The sequence below is a fragment of the Manis pentadactyla genome, chromosome 2 (assembly GCF_030020395.1).
Source record: "Manis pentadactyla isolate mManPen7 chromosome 2, mManPen7.hap1, whole genome shotgun sequence".
NCBI lineage: Eukaryota > Metazoa > Chordata > Mammalia > Pholidota > Manidae > Manis > Manis pentadactyla.
In genome coordinates, this window is record NC_080020.1 from 116869932 (window position 1) to 116894589 (window position 24658).

Sequence of the window (24658 nt, forward strand, 5' to 3'; positions counted from 1 at the left end):
CTGAATTCAGCAAAGTTGTAGGATACAAAATTAATACACAGAAATCTATTGCATTCCTATATACTAATGAGGAACTAGCCGAAAGAGAAATCAGAAAAACAACTTCATTCACAATTGCATCAAAAATAATAAAATACCTAGGAATAAACCTAACCAAGAAAGAGAAAGACCTATACCATGAAAACTACAAGACACTCATAAGAGAAATTAAAGAGGACAGTAATAAATGGAAATACCTTCCATGCTCTTGGCTAGGAAGAATTAATATTGTCAAAATGGCCATCCTGCCTAAAGCAATCTACAGATTCAGTGCAATCCTTATCAAAATACCAACAGCATTCTTCAGCAAACTAGAGCAAATCGTTCTAAAATTCATATGGAACCACAAAAGGCCCCAAATAGCCAAAACAATCTTTATAAGGCAGAATAAAATGGGGAGGATTATGCTCCCCAACTTCAAGCTCTACTACAAAGCCACAGTAATCAAAACAATTTGGTATACTGGTACAAGAACAGAGCCATATGATAAAGGAGCCATGGATATACACTGGGGAAATAACAGACTCTTCTAAAACTGATGTTGGCAAAACTGGATAGTTACCTGTAAGAGAATGAAACTGGGTTACTGTCTAACTCCATACACAAAAGTAAACTCAAAATGGATCAAAGACCTGAACGTAATTCATGAAACCATAAAACTCATAGAACAAAACACAGGCAAAACTCTCTTGAATATAAACATGAGCAACTTTTTCATGAATTTATCTCCTTGGGCAAGGGAATCAAGAGCAAAAATGAACAAGTGGGACTACATCAAACTAAAAATAACTTTTGTACAGCAATGGACACCATGAGTAGAACAAAAAGGCATCCTATAGTATGGGAGAATATATTCATAAATGATGTATCCAATAAGGGGTTAACATCCAAAATATATAAAGAGCTCACATGCCTCAACATCCAAAAAGCAAATAACCTGATTAAAAAATGGGCAGAGGATCTAAACTGACACTTCTCCAAAGAATAAATTCAGATGGCCAGCAGGCATATGAAAAGATGCTCCACATCAGTAATCATCAGGGAAATGCAAATTAAAACCACAATGAGATATCACTTCACACCAGTTGGGATGGCCAACTTCCAAAAGACAAGCAACAACAAATGCTGGCAAGGATGCGGTAAAAGGGGAGCCCTCCTATACTGTTGGTGGAATGTAAATTATTTTAACCATTGTGGAAAGCAGTATGGAGGTTCCTCAAAAGACTCAAAAGAGAAATACCATTTGACCCAGGAATTCCACTCCTAGGAGTTTACCCTAAGAAAACAGGATCACAGATTCAAAAAGACACATGTAGCCATATGTTTATTGCTGCACTATTTACAATTGAGAAGACATGGAAGCAACCTAAGTGTCCATCAATAGATGAATGGATAAAGAACAGGTGGTACATATACACAATGGTATATTATTCAGCCATAAGAAGAAAACAAATCCTACCATTTGCAACAACATGGATAGAGCTAGAGGGTATTATGCTCAGTGAAATAATCCAGGTGGAGAAAGACAAGTACCAAATGATTTCACTCATCTGTGGAGTATAACAAAAAGAAATTGAAGGAACAAAACAGCAGCAGACTCAAAAACTCCAAGAGGAGACTAGCGGTTACCAAAGGGAAAGGGGTTGGGGAGGGTAGGTGGAAAGGGAGGTTTAAGGGCATTAAGGGATATTTTAAATAGTGCACATAATATAGGGAGTCACAGGGAAGGCAGTATACAACAGAGAAGACAAGTGACTTTATAACATCTTACTATGCTTATGGACAGTGACTATAATGGGGTATGTGGTTGGGACTTGATAACAGGGCAAATGTAGTAGCCACAGTGTTGCTCATGTGGAAACTGAACATAAGATTGTATATCAGTGGTACCTCAATAAAAAAAAAAATACAAGAAAAAAAGTAAAAAAAAAAAAAAAAAAGAAACCGCTGTGTAAATGGATGCAGAAACAAAGATAAGGGAGTACAAGAGCCTCCTGAAAGCAAATTCCTAGTTTAAGTGTTTTGGATGTTTGAGATGTTGAGAGCAAACTTAGAATAAAATGGTTTTTACTTGTAAAAAGTTAGCCATTTTATTAACCTTCAGTTGGAAAGTCATTATTTTTATCTAAACCAAGGATTTAAAAATTTTTGTTTTTCCTGGCTTCAACTTTCTGGTGCTATGCCTCAGTGATCTCTCCTCATCTCCCCCCAGCAACAGACCAATAGATGTTGTAGTCACATTCAGATAAAAATGTTTTCTTTTTGCAAACAGCCAAAATTCAGAAAGGAATCTTAATACCAAATCTTAAAAAAAAAAAGTAAGTTTTGCAATTTCATAACAGTATTTTCAAAGCTGCTGAATGAGACTTTTTCCATCAGTTTTGATTGTGCAGCATTTTTGCATGGTCCTCATTAATATCCTGAACCTTCTCCGTGCTCAGTCCCATGCTCCTTTCCATTATTGTGTATTCAGAATAGACGAACAATGTGTTTCTGTGTGTGTATAACACTTGTCCCCAGGTATTCAATCTATTTTCTCCTTACTAAGAAGCCCAGCAGCAAAATTCAACACTTAAAAAAAATTCTAATATGTTTTCCTGAGTCACCATCAAATTCTGTATCAGGGGACTTCAAGGTCAATGTGTAATAGCTCAACACAGAATCTTAACTATGTGAGATCATTGCAAACATGAAAAAGATGCTTTATGCACCTGCTCTCTGAAAGTGAGTGTGAAAACATATAACCTTTAAGGTACAAAAGCTTAGGAAAATATTACAGTTGTCACCCTTGATTACTTTTAGACACAGGTTGACATTCCGAAAGACTAGATATTAAAGAGTAACTCTTCTTCAGAGATATAAACATTCATTCATTCAGGTATTCAATAAATATTCATTGGGAACCTACTGGGTCATAATATGACTGGTACATTGATGGATAACAAAGATGTATAGCATATTGATGGTGTGTGTATCATTTGCTGGAGGGCTTTACCAACAAATTAGAAATAAAGAGGACTGATTATTGTAAATAGTGTAGAAAGTTATTTTTTACGTATAGTAGTAACATGACCAGGCATATGTTTAACAACCTTGTCCCCCCAAAGATGCATTGTTTATTATTCACCAATAACCAAGGAGAATTTTTAAAAGGTTCTTCTGTGGATGAAGTAGACCTAAACCAAATTTGATTGAAGATAGGTAATCTGAGCACCAGTGCTTTAAAAAATTTCCAAGTGAAATGAAATAAGCCTGACTTGACTATAGATGTCATCTGTTTACTGAGATAATCATACAGATTTAAAACAAAAGGTATCAGTGCAGTGCAACAGTGGGATCCCAGGGTAGAGGCAGGATTTTCCAAATATAGGAAGCTGCTTGTTCTCTAAGGGTCTAATAAACTAAGGGAGCCTTTGAAACTAAGAGAGCAAGAAAACTCAACTGGGCTATTTAAGGGAATCATTTAAAGGCTTTTTCTATAAAAAAAAAATGATCTTCCAAACTGTGAACTAGATATCAACAGACTGAAATTTTAACACTGCTGAATATGTCACTGAATTGTTCTGTAAAATACAGTATTACTATTTTCCTAAATTTTCTATGTAGTTTACGAGTTTGATGGAAAGGTGAATGGCTTTATATCACATTACATCTTTTAGGCTTTGGAAAAAAGGAGATGGTTCAAACTTTAATCACATCAGGTTAGAGATTGGAGTTACTACCCAAATTCATTGTCCCGAAAACCAACATGGACCTTAATGCTACGTGGAAAGACTTCTCTTTTCAATCATCTCCTTTTCCTCTTCTCCACAGAGGTAACTATGCCTGCTTCTCCTCAGAAACTCCAGAATCTTCTGATCCCAAATCTGTCATCCTAGTACTTCATCTCCTCGCCATCACATTCTCTCACTGCTTCTTAATTTCTGGACAGTGCTGGCAAAGTTCACTACTTCCCATCCTTACTCATTACAACCTGGCTCATGTCCCATCTCCACTGAAACTGCTGTCGCCAGGTCATCTACCACCTCCTGTTTTCTGTCTATTGGAAGCTTTTCAGTCCTTATCTTAATTGACCCTTGAGAGGCAATTGATATTATGGGCCTTCCCACCTTTATTATAACTCTTCTCCTCCATTGAAAACACCATCTCCCCAGCTGTCCTCCTAGTTTTTGAGAAAATGTTTCTCAGTCTGCATAGCAGGGTCTTTGTTTTTGTTGTTCCTTAAATACTGGTGTTCTGATAGGCTTTGTCCTGTCTCTCCTCCCTTCACACTCTGCAGACTCCCCTGCACAATCTCATCTCTCCTGTGCCTGGAACTGCTATCTACATATTGCTGCCTCGCAAAGCTACATCTACAGCCCAAATTGCTTATTTGAAACTTCAGATCCATACCTTCAACTGTTGCTTGACTTTTCTTCTGGAATGTCACACAAACACCTCAAACTTAGCATGCTCAAATCGAACAGGTTGTTTTTCTTTCAAAAACCGTTCCCTTTTTGTGTACCTTCTCTATGACAGTATCACAAGCCATATATATGCTCAACCCAGAAACATGTAGGGATGGTCCACAAATCCAGTCAATCAGTAAAATAGTTTTAAATCTCTTATGAATCCATGGACATAAAAATATAAGCCTGGTTGCTACTGTACTGGTGCTGGCTATTTATACTTCTTGTCCAAATGACTGCACTAGCCTCCTATTTTGTCTCCTTGCTTGTAATTCCATCTCCTTTCCAAGATTTTCTCCACCCTAGAGCCAGAGTTTCAGTCTTTCAAAAGGAAATCTTACCATACTATGCCCCTTCTTCAAATCTTATAATGGCTTCCATTTTAGAATAAAGCCCCAACTCTTTAAAATGTCTTGTGTACTGCTCTTCATGACTTCATCTCCATTCTCCTTGCCTTTCATATCTCACTTTCACTATGCTTCAATCATACCAAACTTTTGAAGTTATCTAAATGTACCATAGTCTCTGTCAATTTTGAGTCTTCTCATAGGCTGTTCATCTGTGTGGATGGTTTCTCTCATCTCATGCCTGACTCTTTTTCACTGTTTCGCATAATCATTCATTCTCAGAAGCTATGATTTGCATCCATACTCCATCTCCATGCTTTTATCATAGCATTTTATTATAACTGCTATTTAACTGTCTGGTTTTTTTCTGCTAGGCTATAAACCCCAAGTGTCTGTCATGTTCAAAGTTGTAGTCCCAAATACCTATCAGAATAAATATTTATTCATATTCATTGATTGAAGAAAAATAGAAAAAGACATAATTTCCGGATGCCATGTTGGGTGGAATGCGTGCATTTGCTTACTTTCTCGAGAAACTGCACTAAAAACCCTCAGAATAAAGAGAATGGAAAAGGGGATAAAAGCTGGTGAGAGTTAGCAACTGAAGTTTAGGAGATGAAGGAGGAGGATAAATGGATGGCATAGAGAGTTAGCTGAATGGAAAAATTGAAGCATAATTTTTAGCACAGGATGGGATCCAATTAGAAGCAAGCTGATTCATAATGACCCCACACAAGGGCAAGAACTTCAGATGTAAGGTCCCTCTGACTGCAAGTCTATGGGCTGTGGCTGAAAACGAATTGACTGTAAATCTGTACAGGAGCCATTAGACCCTCTCCCCTATCCTGCATGTCCAGGTGACATTTTTTCACTGTTTCTTCCCATCCCAGCACAAGGCAGGTTTACTTTCTAGAAAAGCAGAATCAAAGGGACCCTGTACTCAGGTATATTTGAGGACAGGGAAAGAGCAGTACTTGCAAGGTAGATTAAGTGGAAATCTATGCTCTGAACATTGGGATTCCCCCCAGTTCCTTACCCCTGGAAAGTTCTCTGAAAGATGGCAGCCAGGACTGAACCATCAGGTAGGAGGTTGGCAGGATCCCCTCAATGCAAACTGACTGATCCAAGACCAAAGATTTACAAATGCTGACATTTGGGTCTTTCAGTGAGCCCTTCAGTCACTTCCATTACCCTATGTTGACACCCACCAGCTGACACACAGAGCTTCTAAGCAGCTTTTCGGGACCTCACTATTAGAATGAGCAGGTGCTAACCATCACCAGACGTTTGAGGAAGATTTCTAACATGGAAGACAAAGACCAAAGCAAACAGAGAAAATAAATTCAGAAAAACTAGAGCTAAGGGAATAGCAAGTAACAGAAGAAAATGTTTAAAAAATTATTCATGAGAGAATGTTCATCAGAGAAATGGAGAGTTTCTGTAGTGATATTGCAAGAAAAAAAAACTGATAGAGATTACCTTACAGGGCTGAAAGGAATTCAAGAATCATGTTAGGAAGTCTGTGGCTGAATTATGACAGATATGTAGAAAAATGGGCAAAATTAAAAAAATTTTTTAACTAGTATTTTTTAAATTGAAATATAGTCGATATACAACATATTGGTTTCAGGTGCACAACATAGTGATTCAGTAATGTTATATATATTACTAAATGTTTACCATGATAAGTGTAGTTGTCAACATACAGAGATATTACAATATTATTGAGTATATTTCCTGTGCTGTATTTCATCTCTGTGACTAATTTATTTTATAATTGGATGTTTAAACCAATTTATCCCCCTCATCTATTACACCCATGAGTGTAATGTGTGTAATTACTAAAGGCTTAATTCAGCAAGAAGATACAACACTTGTAAATATCCACATATCAAACATAGGATCACCTAAATATATAAAGTAAATAGTAATAGATATCAGGAGAGATATTGACAGTGATACAATAATAGTAGGGAACTTTGACACCCCACTTATATCAATGGATAGATCATTTAGACAAAGAAATCAATAAAGAAACAGTGGTTTTAATGACACATTAGACTAAATGGACATAGGTATATGTGTGTGTGTGTGTGTGTATATATATATATATATATAAAAGTGTGTGTGTGTGTGTGTGTGTGTGTGTGTGTGTGTGTGTAGAGAGAGAGAGAGATCATTCCAAACACAAACAGCAGAATGCATATTCTTTTTATGTGCACACAGAACATTCTCCAGGAAAGATCACATGTTAGGCCACAAAACAAGCCTCAATAAACTTAAGATTGAAATCATACCAAGCATCTTTTCCAACCACACAGTATGAGACTGAAAATCAATTACAAGACAAAAACCTGGGAAAAACACACACATGGAGGCCAAACAACATGCCAGTGAACAACCGGTGGGTCAATGAAGAATTCAAAGAGGAAATAAAAAATACTTGGAGAATAATAAAAATAGAAACACCATTGTACAAAATTTTTGGAATGCAGCAAAAGCAGTTCTAAGAAAAAAGTTGATAGGAATACAGGCCTACCTCAAGAAGCAAGAGGCATCTCAAATAAACAATGCAGCCCTACACCTAAGGAACTAGAGAAAGAAGAGGAAAGCCCAAAGTTAATAGAAGGAAGGAAATAATAAAGATCAGAGAGGAAACAAATGAAGCAGAGACTAAGAATCAATACAAAACATCAATAAAACTAAGAGCTGGTTCTTTGAAAAGATAAACAAAATTGATAGACCTTTGGCTAGACTCATCAAGAAAAAAAGAGGACTCAAAATCAGGAAGAAGTTACAACTGACACCACATACAAATAATTTTAAGAAAATATACAATTCAATTCATATATTCATTTATGAAAAATTATATGAAAACTAAGCAAAGTTTTTAAAAAGCAGTTGTTAATTTCAGGGAAACATTAAGTTGAATAAGAAAAGTGAAATTATAGGACAGTATAAGGTTCAACTGTGAGCAACATTTACATAGGCTGGTAATATAAACATTTAGTTACCAATTGTGCTGTAACTATAGCGGAAGGATGGGGCAGAAAGAAGCATGTGCATGCATATGTGTGTGTGCATGTGTGTGTGTGTGTGTGTGTGTGTGTTGGTGTTGTAGTAAATCTAAATCCTTACTCTTCATATGGTAAGTCAATAGACAATGTTTAAAACTGTAAACCCAAGAAATAGTTAAGTTGAACCATCTGAAATTGTTGAAATTAACCACTTTTTAACCTACAAAAATGGCAGTTTCTTATGATTCAACCTAATATAAGGATTACATAGAAATATAGAAATAAATACTAGAACTGTCTGGAAGAGTGAAAGGGGATTACCTCTGAGTAAGGGAATGAGGGCAGAGTGGGAAGTTTTTGCCATAAGCATTATAAAATTATTTGGCATTTTAGACAATACACCAACATTTAATTTAAAAATTAAAATTAATAAAAGAATAAATAAATGGCTTACTTCCAAATTACCTAAGTGTAAAGACCCAACTTCTAGGAATTATTAACAGTGGTAACTGTTCTGATTATGCTCATCTTTTTGTTCTTAAAGGATTTTTACCTTTTAAAAAAAGATGATTAGAAAAGCTTTCTCTGAGAAGGCAAAAATAGCTGTTTCAATAGTACCTTTAGAACTTTAATTGGAAATTTTGTTGTTTTCTTCTAATTAAGCTAAATGAAATGGAACTCTGATTGGGTCCTGGGAGAGGAGGTGTTCCCCAGCCGAAGCTCATAGAATAACAGCTGACTTTAAAAAGAGAGAAACAGAAGTAAATGCTTAGGAAGACTGGTGAATCAACTCTGGAGGGATTCCAATTATTTACTTATTGACTGACACATGCAGGGAAAGCAGCCAGAAAAGTTCTGAAAAAAAAGTGGGATTGGGGAGAACTTCACCTGAGGTTTTAGTTAAATGTCTATGAACTGTTCCTGGTATTTTAATTGGAAACTTGCAACTTTTTCTAGGGAGGACATCTGTTTTAATCCCTCTGTAATTTTAACTCCACATCATTATCAATGACAAGTACATGCTTTGCATCCAATAGGTAGAGGAAAGTTGGAAAGCATGTGCAAAAATGTTAGAACTTATATTCTTCCCCATCTCTTCCAGAACCTTCTTTGCTTGTCAAAATAATTTACTCACAGTTCCTTCAGCATGACTTCGCCTCTGTTCCTTCAAGAGCTTTGCTTCTATCTCAAACTCTGGTGTGCATAAAAAATCACTGGGGAACTTGCTATAAATGCAGATTCTCAAATCCCAGACCTTTTCCATGATGTGTTTGAATACATTAGACACAATACACACAACACCTATTTGCTCTCAGATGAGCTATGGCCCCCCAAAACCTAACTTTAACAACAATAACAAAAGGCCTCAAAATACAGAAGGAAAATTGCAAAAATAAAAGCAATAGAAGTCTAATGGTGTATATAACCTTGGTATGTAAACTAGTGAACTGCAACTTGATTTATATCTTTAAGGTAGTGTGAGTACATTTTTATATGTTTTATATAATGAAGCTGAGACCTCCAAAGTTTGGAATGCCTTCGGGCTATGGACTACATAAAATAGCCCTGATGATTTCTGGAGGGGGTACCAGGACTTTGCATTTTAGAGAAGCATCCTGGTGACATTTGCTGTACATTCTAGTGCTCCCTTTGGGAGGCCCAGCTTAAGTCTTACTGGTGAAACCAACCTGTGCCTCATCCTTTTCTCACCTGAGAGTTATCATTTTTGCCATATTCTTTTAAGGTAGATGTATTTGCCAAAGGGAACCAAACAGTCTGGATTTAACTTGTTTATTGTTTCCAATACTGATTACTTGTTAAATATATAGTCCCCTGTGATTTCATTTTTGTAACTTTGCAAGGTTTTTTCATAGAAATGTATCACAAATCAGAAAACACTTTGTCATGATCTTCTTGATTTATGACAAAGAAATACATATTTAATGCATAAAGTAGGTAGTAAAGTTCTCAGCACATAAGAGAAATTCAGAAATTGTTGAAGACTGGCTCAATCTTCAAATACTATTTAATATATTTTAATACTATAAATGAATACTTTTTACAATTTTTGAGATAGTAAAGCATTAAGAAAACACTGTTATAGATTAGTGTTGTTTGAAATAGTAACACTGGGGTAACTTTCAGCTCTCTCTGAGTCCCTACCAAAGCCATAAGTCAGGAAAGAATCAGGTGTCTTTCTTAAACTGTTGATCCTGACCTTCTGAGAATGAGAAATAATGACAATAACAGAAAAAAACATTTCTGATCAATAAACTTCAGCCTCCCCATTCTGTGGCGGGTGGGAGAACAGGCAGGGAGGGCGAAGAGAATTATCATATTTTTTATGGAATCCAAATACTCTTCCTAGTTCCCTGAGCAGTGTAGGTTTAAGCTATAACCACCTCACCTTCCTCTTAACCCCAAGTCTTCATGTGACCTTAGCTCCTTAGACCTGAACTGCAATTCCAGTTTGAGGTTGTGGGAAGGAGCCTTAAATGACTAAAGTTGAGTTTCTGTTGCTCACAGGAATCAGAGTTCGAAACAGAAATTAAATTCAGTTCTAGATAAATATGGAAAACACATTATTTTGAGTTTGTGAATGAAGATTTGTAGCTACTGCCCTGGCCACACAGACAACCACCTAACTGAACAGTCGGGTTCCCTGGAATGTCACAGACTCCACATTCTTGCGATGGGGACCTGGATTCAACAGGTGCCCATGGCTGAGCAAGTCTCCCTTCTCCCTCCACAGTGGCCGAATGACTTGAAAGAGCCACTAGTCATGTGTCTGACTTGCCTAAGGAGCAGTTCTTCTTCCTCTCCTATTCTAAGGGCATCGTTGCTCTGCAGAGGGCTTACCACGGGTGATGTCTGAAATATCAATATTGTCAAGTGTGGGGAAGTTGGGGTCCCTATAGCTAGGATCCTCACTGAACTTACCACTTGATGATGTAACTGGCCTGTTGCTCGGCTACTGCTTCCACACCCGTAGGCAATAAGATATTATTGCACTATACGAGAGCTTTGTCCAGTGCTCTGGGCAGAGGCAGAGACGCTTCTGCTAGACCTACCCCTGGGAGAACAAGCTGGGTAATGAACCCTTTCACCCCAAGAATGTTCTACTGTCATTCCTTTGGTTACACTGAATCCATAGTGAACTTGCCTGGGCTGAAACCCATTGGCAAGACATCAAGATTATTATTATATGAAAAATTAGAACTTTTGCAGTCTTTGGTGGAATTTTATATTTCTTGGGAATATTTTTCTTTGGCTACACTTCCAATTTTATAATTGGAATCGGTAGCAGGAGTTAATAGGCAGAATTTTGTTTTTGAGACTTTTTTCCTTAAGATCACGTGGACTGATCTTATAGATAGGAATGTCTTTGAAGCTGCCACCATCAGCAGAGTCCAGCCTCATCTGAATTTGTATAAAGGACAAAAAAATCCTTTTTTCTCCCAATATACATTTCTTGCTGTCTTGCCAATGGGTTTCAGCCCCGGGCAAGTTCACTGTGGATTCAATGTGACCAAAGAAATGAGAGTAGAATGTTCTTGGTGTGAAAGGGTTATACCCAACTTTATTTCCACGGTGGCAGGTCAGTCACTAGAATCCCATTCACTCAGAGCGAGTCTGCATGCAGCAAGCCGGTCTCTGCCTCTGGGCCTCTCTACCTGCACAGCCGTCCTCTGGGCCTCTGTCCTTGGCTCTGCCACCACTCCAGTCTTGTCTCTGCTCTCCTGCAGCCTTGCAGCCATGCCACTGTGTCACCCAGAGCCCTGGGCAGAGCTCTTTATGTAAAGTTAATAATATCATATTGTCCACACATGTGTAGTGAGCTAGCTGACCAGAGCCAGGTGAGAATCCTGGCCACAGGAACCTTCATTTTATCCACACTTGCAAATGGATTAGATTGGACTATGTATACAAAAGGGGAAATGTGGGGTTCAGTGGCAGGATCTCAGAGCCTGAGTTAAAAGGAGTAAGTTTAATTCTAATTCCTGTGACAGGACCTAGGGACAAATGACCTCACTTTGTGAAATGGGGTTGATGCAGCCTATTGGACAGGCTTGTGCGAGAGTTGTTAGGTCATTTGTATGACAGTTACTTCTAAAGTGCTGTGTAAAAGTAAGGTATTATTATCAGGCATCTAAGCAAAGTTAAAAGCTTTAATAAAACCTATGCTTTATAGACTATAATGAGACATTTTCTTATCAATGTGCAAACAAGACATATTTGTCATTAAAAGTTAAGTTTTTGAGACTAAATGGCTTGGGAAGCAATAAATATGATCTAATATGTCAAGAGAGATGTTTTAAAAAAGGAATAAGTATACTTGTCAAGTAGGAGACAATCTACTTTTTTTAAAGAGGCATATGTATTCATAGCATATTTGGAAAAGGATTGAAGTCAGGAATATGAGGCCCAGAAAAGTGATCTAGAGAATTCGGGTGTCATTCAACACAAAATGTTTAGTAAGGCAAGATAAATAATGGGAGATTAAATGATGGCAGTCCTTCAGGAAAGGGTAAGTGCTGAGCAGGATGTACGTCTTTTCACCCCTGTTGGTCTGTCACCTTGATCCGTGCCTGGTCCATTGTTGGTTCGCAAATTATTTTTGCAGAATGAACATGAATGTTCTGGAGTATCACTGAGGAGAGATTCATCAACCAAGCTGAAATAAACATCTGAATTGTCCAAAGATATACATGCTTGTTGGTTCAGATTTATCAAGTAAAGATATGAGCTATATAATGGCAGGCTGAGCCTTTGGCTTCCTAAATTATGCCAAATTTTTGACAATCTCAGGACCAGAATGCTCTTCCCACATGACAGTGGTGAGTATTTAACAAAACTTAGAATGAAAGAAAACAAGCTTTCCTGGAGAACTTAATCTGTTTGGTTTGGGATGGCAGATAGGTTACCAATATTCTCTTTTTGATGTCTGCTGGAGGATTATTAGGGATTCTAAGGCCGCATGTAGGAGCTCAATTAGTCAATTGATTAGCAATATTTACCATGGGTGAAGGAGTCAGGGATGGTAGACCAACGCCTCTTAAATGGGTCCTCAACTTGAAGGTTAAATTTGCAAATGACTTCCTCTGCTCTTCTGATAACATCTTCATGATTATTATGGGGTATGGCTTATTATGGTGACTGAAATTGAGGAGAATTGGGAAAGATCAAAAGATTAACAGAGATTGAACCTCTGTGTGGCAGGTACATGTAAGTGTGCTCATCAAATGCACATGAGTTTATCTGTCTACATATCCCAGCCTCTGCCCAGTTAGTTTGGGGCCATGTGACTGAGCTCTGGTCAATGAGATGTGAACAGACACATATGAGCTACATCTAGGTCCTGCCCTTTAGAAACGTCTCACATGATCATCCAGCAAACTGCTTCCTTGCCTTGTCAAACTTTGGAGGCAGTGTGCTCCACGTGGTTTAGCTACAGGAGGGAGAAAAGCTCACAACCACCCTGAACTTTGTAAGAGTGAGACATAAACTTCATGGAGATTTTGGATTTTGTCTGCTGCAGCAGTTGGTGTGCATTGCTGTAACATATACTGATAATCATTATGGGAAGTGATTTGCTGTGGTGGTGGGAAAGGGCTTCACCTGTCTAATGGTAGCATGAATCTGCTTCCTGAACTGGGTCCTTTAGACAGCACATTGCACTTCCTGCCTCTGTTTCCATTAAGTCAGGGAAATTTCCCAGGTGCTGTAGACTCTTCTTGCCCTGAGGTGGTGGGAGCGCCAAGGAAGGGCTTGGCTCCGGGTGTTGAGTATACTACCGTGCGATGTACATGTCCTTTGAAAAGTGTATTTCTAATAGCATCATTCCTTTTTATGGGTTTCTGTTTCCCACCAAGTTAACTTCAAAGAAAATTGCAAAAACAAAAACAAAGCAACCACAAGAACCAGCTGCTGTGGTGAAGAGGAACCCCTGTGCTCTGGTGCCACATGACTGTCCAAGCCTAGTCCCCTTCCAGCTGAGATCAATTGTGCTGTTTAAACATTCTCTCTTTCCCCTGTATTTAAAATAAAATTTCTTATCTCCCTTTATCTCAGCCTTACTAAATCCTAAGCCTACCCACACTCTCTTCCACTTGGGCAGAAACAGTTTTTCCTTCTTATGAACTCTGTCATCTGCACTTCTCTGAAGACATCTCCGTGCCGCCTTCTGGTGGGTGCTACAGTTATCCACCCTTTCTTCTGGACCACAAGCTTCTGTTGAGATGGGGAAATACGTCTGTCTGGCTTACTGTTGAATATTCCACAGCACACAGTGGAGTACCTATTATATACATTGAACAAATGAATGAATAAGTGAGTCGCTTTTCAAAGCTATGAATTCTCCCAGTTAAAAAATTATGAAATGGCCTCTGTAGAAATAGGCAGCAGCTTAAAAAAGAACAAGCATGGAACATATAGTAGCTCTGAATATGCTAAAAACATTTACTCATAGCATCAGAATGCTGGAAGGATTTTATTCTCATTTCCCTTTGGTCTGGCTCTATTTTTTTCTTCTTTCTTTTCTCAATCAGAGATCCATAGACAATTGTTTTTGTGGGAGTGAGATAAAGAATGGAGATTTGGGATGGGCAAAAATATAGAACTCTTCTTTTTTATCTAAAGCAATTTCCATGAGGATAAACAGCTTTCTTCTTAATATAGCAATTCCATAAATAACAGTAGAATTCTTCATGTCCCAGCAGTAAGAAGTCTGCAGGGCAGTCAGTGCCAATGATACATATTGCTGGCTGGGAGAAACTGTAGTTGACAAGCTAATTATTGTATAACAAGTTGGCTTTAGATAGCTATTTGAGAGTTTAAAACAGCAGATTTGGAAAGATAAAGTGTGTCAGCAGGTACATTTTAAAAATCTGATTACAAGCAATTGAGAGAATTAAGAAAAACAAGTTAGAAAAAAAACCGGTTTATTAAGTAATATCATATAAATAACATGTTACAAAAATTGATTTGCAAAAGGCATATTTACTCTGAGAAATCACTTTTTAAATTGCATTCTTTTCAAATTTAATATGTTTAAGAAAACAAAGCAACAGCAAAGAAGCCGTTTCAAGGAGCGTGTATTTGCCATTTGACTACAACAAAAGGCCCGGCCACACTGAGCTAAAAGCTAATTATCTCAACCCCAATCTTCTAATACAGAGACTTCCTCATGTAAACTGTGAAGTCAGGACAACTACGATGCTGAAAGCTGAGCAGTGGTTCTCACGCTCAGGTGTTCTCATTGCCAAAGAATGAGCGATACTGAGAAAAACCATATGAATTGAGCACTCCAGCCAGTAAATCTTCAAGGGTGGCATCAGCTTCAATTTAAACTTGGGAGTATTTTTAGTTAAAAACAATCAATAGCAAAAAAAGCTTTTATTTTCTGGGTTTAAAATCACAAATCACAGTCGAAGAATGCCAAATTGCCTTAGCTTGGTACTACCGAAGACGCACGTAGCATTTATTATAAGGCCCATTCCTACGTGGTTTACTTTCAAAGCAATGAAAATAATCACAAACAAAACAGTCCGGTAGCTTTGAAGCGTTCCTATGTTTCTTCCACGCAGATCAGTTTAACGTTTGCTACACAGCATTCCCCCTGAATGCAAAGTAATTCTATACATTTGATTTCTTAGTAAACACTAAACTAATAGATCATAGAAAACTAAAAGCATATAGAGGGTAACTGTAGACATATTTACATAAATAATGTAGTCTCGAAAGAAAGACCAAGATCTCATTACAGTGGAATGCTTTTTCCGCAACACTGGGTCTATGCCTTATTTGTCAAATTAACCCCATTTGAAGAGAAATTTGTGATCCAGGGGTTTTTAAGAAAATGGAATTAAGCAACGTGTAAAAGCTCTTTTGAAATTAATCTAATAACCCAGTGGCTCTCAGGCTAAGTGCCTCTGTCCTGTCTGCAGTACAGTGGGTAAAAGGGTTTGTTGCCATTTAACCTCCTTTCGGCACTTTTGTGTGTGGGATCTGTCAGGCTAACAGTCCTCCCAAATTAAAAAATGAAAGTGCTTTGTAAATAAGGTCTTGCAAAATGGAGAGTAGATTAAAGATTGTCTCTACAATGTTTAAATTGACGATGCAGAGACCATAAACTTCCGGCTTTAAAAATGAGCTATTTCTTTATTAACTTTTAACAAGTGTGTGAGTCAGTGTATTTCCTTTCTAAGTGGGAGACTATCTCTGCACATTGAATATAGTTGGGGTCTGATGTTTCTTTGTAGAGAATTATCCCTTTAGAAAATTATTCCATAAAGATGCCAAAGGGAGATTAAAAATGCTTCAACTAGTAATAGTCACCAAACTTTTAAGGAGACCATATTGTAATTCTGAATTTTCTGGAAAGGAAAGCTGCTCATTAGATTTTAGGAAATAGTTCATGTTCCTGAGATCCACACACTAAATCCTGATCTTTCCACCCTTATAATCTGATAAAGGAGACTGTGTTGTACTGTTAACGTAAACACAGTAGACTGCTTGGATTTTTAACCCCGTCACAGTTCAAAAAAATATTTTATTTAGATAAAAACAAAAAATGTTACACTAAAAATGATACTTTTCAGAGGATATTTTTCGAAATAGTGAGGATCATGACTTTTAGAAGGTTCTTTCAAAACAATTACACTGCCTCAAAACTAGTGATTAGGTGAAAGTAATTTATTTGGTGGTTCGTTTCCTAGGGAAAATGAATTTAGCTGTACTTGACTTAAATAATTATTTTGTGCCCAAGGATCAACTCTGTTATTTCGTTTCAACTGCATACTTTTAATGATCCTCAAGTATATAGAATTGAGAAATGCCCGATGCATAGTTCATATACTATTATCTCCATTGAAATACCCATTTCAGGCAAAGCATTTGAGGTAAGGTTTTGCTCAGGACAGGAAGTAATTTAGGTACTTAAAAATGAAAGTAATGGAAACATTCTAAAGTTAATTTGGATTCATAAAATTTGGATGCCTAAGGGAGTCAACTTTTAAGAACTTTTTGTACAACTTTTTGGGAGCTGAAAATGAGCACCAGACCAAACATTTTTGTACTGAGTTAAAATTGAATCAGTAGGTTTTGTTCCATCTGAAAATGGAGTCAATTTGTAACCAGATTTCCCTTTATGCTCCTAAACTGTAAAGCTAAGAAAACTCTGTAAAAAAAAAACATATATTTACTTTGCTCAGATGCTCTCTCTTACAGTTCTATGGAACCATGTTTCCTTCTCCATTTAGTTTAGGTTTCTATTTGGGACCAAATGTTTGCCAGGATTTACACCAGAAAGGGCTCATGAAGTGAAGGGACTTTAAACTTATTCACAATAGCTTAATGTTCTTAAAATATCAGCTTATCTTAGGAACATCTCAGTGGTTTGAAGAATATCTCCCTATTTTTGAAGTGATCTTATATTTAATAAATTTTAGGTTTTCAGTGATTAAAACAAATATTAAAATTTTACCTCTTGCCACTTTTCTTCCATCTTTCTAATATCAGGACATGTGATAACAGGACAGAAGCAGTGTGAAAACTGGGCTTAAAACTAGTATTTTTTTCCTGTAATCATTCATGTTGATCCTGGTCTTTGGCCGGATGCCTTGGTGGGAAGGGAGACGCACACAGAATGTTGGAAACTATGGTTCTTATTGTTTCTGTGACGTGGAAAGTCTTAATCATAGGAGATTATTATTCCACCTTGATACTTATACAGAACCTTAGCTCTGGTCTTAAATTATCCAATTTCTTGGAGATTCACTTCATCATCAGGTTTTGTGGTAAGAGATTGAACAGTTATTTCAGTATGTAGTTGTATTAACCTGTCATGGGTACACTGTACCATCTTCAGAGTGGGATAAAATACCCTGCCAATTACATCTCAAATAATCCACTATAGAAGTTGGAAGTTGCTAGTGTCAACCCTCAGACAGTTCAATTAACCCAAAAGTTCAAAAGGAAGATTTCTGATGGTACCTTTCTTTTTACTGGACTATCTTGATACAATTTATTACATGACATGAAACAGAAGGATAGAGAGCTCTTTAATTTTTACAGTAAGTCGGTGATTAAGGTGCTGTTCTATTGCTATAAATACTGAGTTCTTATTAATTGACTTTACTAAACTATCCTTTTTCAACACTTACTGTGGTTATAATATATATCAATTTATTAGAGTGAAGCCCTACTGTAGTATTTTGCATTCCAGGGTGTGTGTGTGTGTGCATGTATGTGTATGAAGACCTAGCAAAAGAAAACCCTGGAAGCAGGAAATAGCCCAGACAAGAAATACTTGTTAGTACACAGGGAAGTCCATTACAAAATAAGAAACCATTCGGGAAACACAAGGAATAAAATGGTTGTAAAAAATTTTCACCCTAATCAAGCACCCCGAAAGACTACATTTCTCTTATTTTAAAGGTGCTGTCTTTACTTCCTGGTAATATGCCTATTTAAAACTCAACTGAACAACAGGGTGTTTCCAAACAGAAAATATGTGCTGATATGAAATTATCTCCATATGGAGATGACACTAAGATTATCTGTAGGAAATTAACATTAATTCAAAATAAATTGCCAAGACTAATAGCTGAAGTCAGCATATTCTTAAGTACATATTATATATACACAGAGTCTATTTTTTTTTTCTAAGTTCAAAATAAAGATATCTTCATTATAGTAGTTTGGAAATTTATGATGACGGCACAATGTAAGATTCTAATGATAAGACTCATTAGAACAGCCATATGAAATGAATGATATGAACCTGCCAAAAGGACTAGTTCAGTTCAGTTGGGTCCTCTGGATAATAATTATGATGCTAATTGCATAATTAGAGAAATAATAGAGTAGATGAATTGTGCATTACTTTTCTGTCCTAGTTTGAGACCATTACTTTATCATTAGTTCAAAGACAAGGATGCTAGGGTTGTCATAGCAACAAAGTTAAAACCAGTGAAAAAATATTAATGCTTCTGAAAGTCAACTATCATTTGAATACAATATTAAGCACTCTTGTTGGATGGAATCCATGTTTTCCTTTTGTAAGCGTCTTCCAAACCTGTAATATGTTGGTTTTCCACTATGATCTCAGTGTTCATATGTATCTATCATGTTACGTAAATATATAGATGTTTCCATATGTGAAGGACAGGTTATCAGGTTCAAGCGTGGCTGGCTTTTACCTCCCCATCAAACTCCGAGAGCAGGATTTGAGTTTTATTCAATCTGCCTTTACTAATGCAACTTTATTGTGTAAGAAGTATGTGAAGAATATGAATCATTGTACTTCACACTGCTACTTTCCAGTATATTAGCATAACACTGATGACAACTACAGACAAGGAGTTAAAATTTGCCTCGGAAAAGTTCTTTCAAGGATGTCTAGACTATTAGACTTATTTGTAAGTAGCCTACTGATGGCACAAACTTTAAAATATGAATAATATTTCCTTTGTTAACATTATTAGCTATTTCCCTTTCCTTTTACAGGGTGCAAGGGCAAATTTTTACATGTTTAATATTACCAAATTATGAGCTAGTGGCAAAAAAATAAGGTCTTATTGTTTCTTTGTGTTTGTTTTTGAAAGTGGCCATTTAATTTGCTTCCATTCCTCAGGAGGAAAGAGAATCTTAAAACATTGGTGGATTTGATGTTTTCAATAGTCATCGGTGCCAGAAGAAGTTCATGAAGAACAAAACAGGATAGACAGATGTCATTTTAAACGCTTTGTGACAGAAATAACCACGCATACATAGTTCATTATCTCCTTGTGAGCCGCTATACCCGAAACAACCTCACAGTTGTTCCTCTCTCATTGCTTTTACTAAAACTATATTGTTGTCATTAAAGCACAGTCCCTTATCCCATTAGCATGTGAAATGTACAGTCAGAGCAGTCAGCTGAACTGAGGCAATGGAGTGTACTGCAAAGACCAGGCCAGTGGCACGGGGCACGTTCCAAACCTGCCCTCAGAGGGCAAGGGGAAATACTACTCCCCGGCCCCTCCTTCCAGCGTGGTGCCTGTTGGGCTGACTGACTTGGTTAAGTGGATGCACTAAAAAATAAACATTTGCCTCTTGGAAGCTCATAAAAGTGTACTAGAAAAGAGTCCCTAACATTGGATCCGCACGGACTGCAGCCATTGACTTTTGGAATGGGTAGAACAGAGAACCCTTCACCGACCAGTGGATAAATAGAAAGAAATAGCAACTCCACGTATTTCAGTGTCGTATTGGAAGATGAACAAGGCAACGGATTAGGAGTCTCTATCGCTGTCCACGCCTCCGTACATGTCGGCGAGCTTTTTGAACCGGGGGCCCCAGTCACTCAGGTAGTCGTAGTCTTGGTCTCCATCTGTGGTCGCCGACTCCAGCGAGCTCAGGGAATCAGCGACCGAGCCGGTGCCCTCGTAGGCGTAAGTGGCTAAGGAGTCGTAGGGGGGGGCAGTGGGGTCCGTGTCATTTTCCTTTAACCTTTGGTTAATGAAATCTCTGACGTCGGTGTTGTCTCGAGCTGCTGGAGTCCGTCGGGGTAGAAAAAGGGCTTCGGGCACAATGTCCCTGCGTAATTTGCTGTCCTCTATGGCTTCGGGATTCCTCAGGGTGCCGATGTCAAAGGCCTGCGTGTCCTCCTCTCCACCACCTTCGTCGTTGTAGCTGACAATGTTGTCTCTGATGTCCTCTTTGGAAATGATCAAAGGTTCCTTTTTCCGCTGCCTCCTCAAAGCTGCAAACAACACTACTGTCACTGGAAGCAGAAATAAAACAGAAAGGGAAGGGAAAGTTAATTTGCTGCCCAATTAATGTCAGGAAGAAACACTGTGCTCCAATCTAGAGTTTTAAAAGTTCTCTAGGAAACTGCAGACTCAACTTTTATTTCTTTAAGGCTGCACTTGCCTCCTTGCATGATCAAACCAGGAACCCAAACGCAGGAGTAAATATTTGAAAGGAAGTTACAATTTAATAGGAGATAAAACACCTTCATATTTTGTCAGTAGTTCCTTTTGGCTTTGAAATGGCAAACTTGTTCCAAGGTAAGGAAAAAAATAATATAATAATAAAAAACCCCTCAAACACAGTGAGAGTTCTGCAATAAGAGTGCAAATTATGCTGAACACCTAAAATGCTCTGAAACTGCTTATAAGCACAAGGCTGGCACCTTCGGGAAGTGTTAAAAGGTTTGCATAACTCCACATCTAAAATAACTTTTGCACTATGCCTTTTTTTTTTGAGAGAAATGTAAAATAAGTTTAAAACTCAAGGTAGAGATGTGAATGTTTGCACACCTTTCCTACATGTGAGGAATATTGTTACAGGTAATGCCTAGAGAGACCCAGATACAATTCAGAAAGCCATTTTGACTTCAAAATCAGCCAATTTGAAAGGGGGCAGGTAATAATATACACACCAGATTATTTCTGTTTGAGCGAAACAAAATAAACCCATTTAAGTGGAAACTTAAAAAAAATTTTCTTTCAAAGGTTCATGTTCTGTTAAGTTTGTTGTCCAGAATGTTTGCTCTTTTGATTTTTCCTCGTAACTCATATTGGAGGAAAGGCAAGAATTGTGTTTAAATAGCTCCTAATGTTTCTTCACAGCTGGCTGTGTAGAAAACAGCTGGCTACCTGTAGAGAGACACATCTAAAAATGGACATATGGGTGGGAAAATAAAAACCGAGCAACAACTTGAGAGAAAACAGCCATTCAGGGCAGAAAAAATGCATTGCTAAACTGGGTTTGTCCAGGGGAATTTATTACAGGAAGTACTAGTAACAAGGTCAAATATTATGATCCATGAAAATTGCATCATTGCAATAAGAACTGCGGAATAATGGCTTTTGGTGGGTATGTATACCTACCTATGGGATATATGCACACCCATGTCTACGAATTAAGTTTTCAGATGTTAATATTAATGATATTTGGTTATCTGTTGACAGAGTTCTATGAACCAAGCACTGTGCTAAGTGTTTTACATACTCAATCTCATTTAATTATCACTGTAGCTTTACAAAGTAGATACCCTCATTATAACCCCATTTTACATAAAGGAAATTGAGGTTTAGAGATGACGCATGTACAAGCAGTTGAAATCCAGGTCAGACTAAAAAGCTAACACTCTTAATTACTGCGCTTTGTAGCCTGTTTGGATCATAGACTTTCTAAAGGATATGCAATACTGCCACATTCAGATGCGTGGTTGTGTAGTTGTACACATTCTCTTCTGCTGCCAGAGAGCATCCCAAATCTTCATTCATCCCATTCATTCAGGATATTTATTTATTCATTCAGTAGATATTTACGTAGGGCCTACTCTGTGACAGGTGTAGTTCTAGGCACTATCAGTAAAAAAAATTGATCAATAGCCCTGTGCTAATAAGGTAGGCAGGCATGGTGATGGTGGATGGACACAGAGAACCGAAAATAATAAATAAGGAAATTGGTAGAACATGGTAAGTGCAATATAAGCAAGAAAAAATAAAGCAGAGTAAGGAAGATGCAGAGTACCTCTGTGTGTGAATGAAGGGTTGCGTATGTGTTTTAGGAGGAGATTCCAAGATTGAAGAAGTGACGTTTGAGCAAAGATAGGAGGAGATATCCAGGAAGTTATCTGGTGAAGAGGAAGAGCTAGAGGAAGGCCGTCAATGGGAGTGTGCCTGGTGTGTTTAAGGAACAGAAGCCCCTGTGGCTGGGCCAGAGGGAGCTGGGCAGAGGAAAAGAGCAGGAAAGGGCCATGTCATGGGCCTGAGAGGCTCTGTACATCTTCACTTTACTCCGAGGTGTAGTGGGCAGGAAATTACAGGGCTTCAGGCAGAGGGATGTTCATAATCTACCCTTTATCCTGGTTTCCAGTGTGTCCAATGCCAAAGATTTGCAAAACAGAGGGTTGTAGTAAGGTTGGCCTTTTGGATTAGAGAATAGAATCAAGCTGGCTGTGTTGCAAAGAATTAAACTCAGGTGTTCGTGGGTTCATTCCATCATGTAACACCAGATAGCAGGCATTTATCACTTCCTAATTCTTCCCCAGCTTAAGTTTCCTATCTTTTATTTTAGTCCTATGCACACCTGAAAGTATATTTGTGTAGAAGAGAGAGGGCACATTCAGTAATTCAAGGCATTTGTTCACTGCCTTTCTCTTCTACAGCCACAACTGCCTATATCTTTTATTAGCCTAGTGCCTATCAAACAGGATTTCTTGAGAGTATAACTGTTTGGAAGGAGATCTTTCCCTAAGCTAACTTTTATAAACTGAAGACATGAATTCTAAGATCATGGAACAAAAACATTCTGAGAAAGTAGCATACTTTCTTCCGAGTACCTGAGCCCTTCTCATCTCTCTACCCACTTCTGGCCAGAGGACAGCAGTGAGATTTGGGAGGGGAGTGGGGTCGGGCAGCTGCACTTGGACCAGTCTGTGCTCAGATCCCACCATAAAACTAGAAGGTAGTAAGGCATTTGAAATCAGCAGGCCTAGGTTCAGTTAAACGATCTGACCTTTGTTTCCTTCTTTGAAAAAAAAAGCAAGAACACTGAACCGAGTGTTGTTGTCAGGAATGAGTTAATAAATGTGAAAGTTTTGCAAACTCGAAAGCACAATAGAGACACAAGATACAGTAGTGTTTTTATTGTTGCTTTATTTTTGTATATACATCACCTGACCTACTGTCTTGACCTCAGATTTCCTCTGTCAGTGTAGCTCTCCTTCTCGTGTAAAATCTCAGGGTGGCTTCCACTTTCACCTTGGGCTTTCTTTCAGCCTGGACATGGCCTGGCATTGTATAGTCTCACAAAAAAGTGCACTGCAGTGTGGAAGCTCCAAGGCTCAGCGGAGAAGACCTGGGTTTAGAACTTAGTTCTACCACCTGTTCGCTTTGTGACTTGGCTACACATGTTGGCACCTAAGTTTTCTTATTTAAGAATAAATATATACCAGATGGTTCTGAGGCTTAAGTGAGAAAAGCATTTGTGAAGCATGTTTGCCCAGTGTCTAGCTCATGATGTGAGCCTAGTAAAGAGTAAATCCCATTTTTCTCCTTTTGTTATTAGGTATAGAATTTTATTAGAGCAGAATTTCAAAGAGGCTAGACAAGATGAAGTACTGAGGCAAGTTAGGACTAATTAGGAGACAGTGAATTCATTGGAGGAAGGAAATGAAAATGGAGGGTAAAGGGAGCTGGTTAGAAGTGAAAAAATGGGTGGAGAAAATGAGTAGATGATGAGGGAAAAGAAAATGACCTCTGAGATGACAGTCAGCTCTCCTTCCAGAGATTCCAGGAGAGTCCATGGAGTTCTACCTGAGTGCAGCCCTACCACTTCAGCCCTTCTAAGAACAACCTTCTTTTTCAGTCAAAAAGAATATTCATATCATTCTCTTCCAAAACAATTTTTACAGATTCACACCATTAGAAATACTGATTTGTCTGTGTGTACTGTCAGTTTTTATTTATCCTCGTATCATAAAATGCTTTCCCCAGATCTTAGTTGACAGAAACACAGTTCTGTAGTTGAATTTTAAGACTTCTGTTATAATTAGCAAAGCTCTTGTGCTAGGATTCCCTAGGTATTCTCTTCATGGAGAAATGTAGGTCTTTACCTTTCTCAAAGTCACTATATAATATTTATATTTTAGAGTTTTTTCCCCTGTATGATACAGGTAAACTCTTAACACCTTACTCCCTCCCACCGGCCATTGTGTAGGCAAGCTTTATAAATCTTACTTTTATGTTCAGAAGGGCTACATTAGCTAACATTTTATTTCTTGGTTCACAATCATCAAGGGTCTGCTGAG

At 37.8% G+C, this 24658-nt stretch overlaps 1 protein-coding gene across 2 annotated transcripts in view; it reads right to left on the reverse strand.

Annotated features, from left to right (window-relative positions):
* Window positions 1-14786: 14786 nt before the first annotated feature.
* The window catches only part of CDH6 (cadherin 6), a 136384-nt gene continuing 126512 nt past the window's right edge, over window positions 14787-24658 (reverse strand). For both annotated transcript variants that reach the window (XM_036926620.2, XM_036926619.2), the window contains exon 12: window positions 14787-20617. In XM_036926620.2, coding sequence (XP_036782515.2) covers window positions 20127-20617 — 491 coding nt within the window. In that variant the 3' untranslated portion in view covers window positions 14787-20126. The remainder of the gene's footprint in view (window positions 20618-24658) is intronic.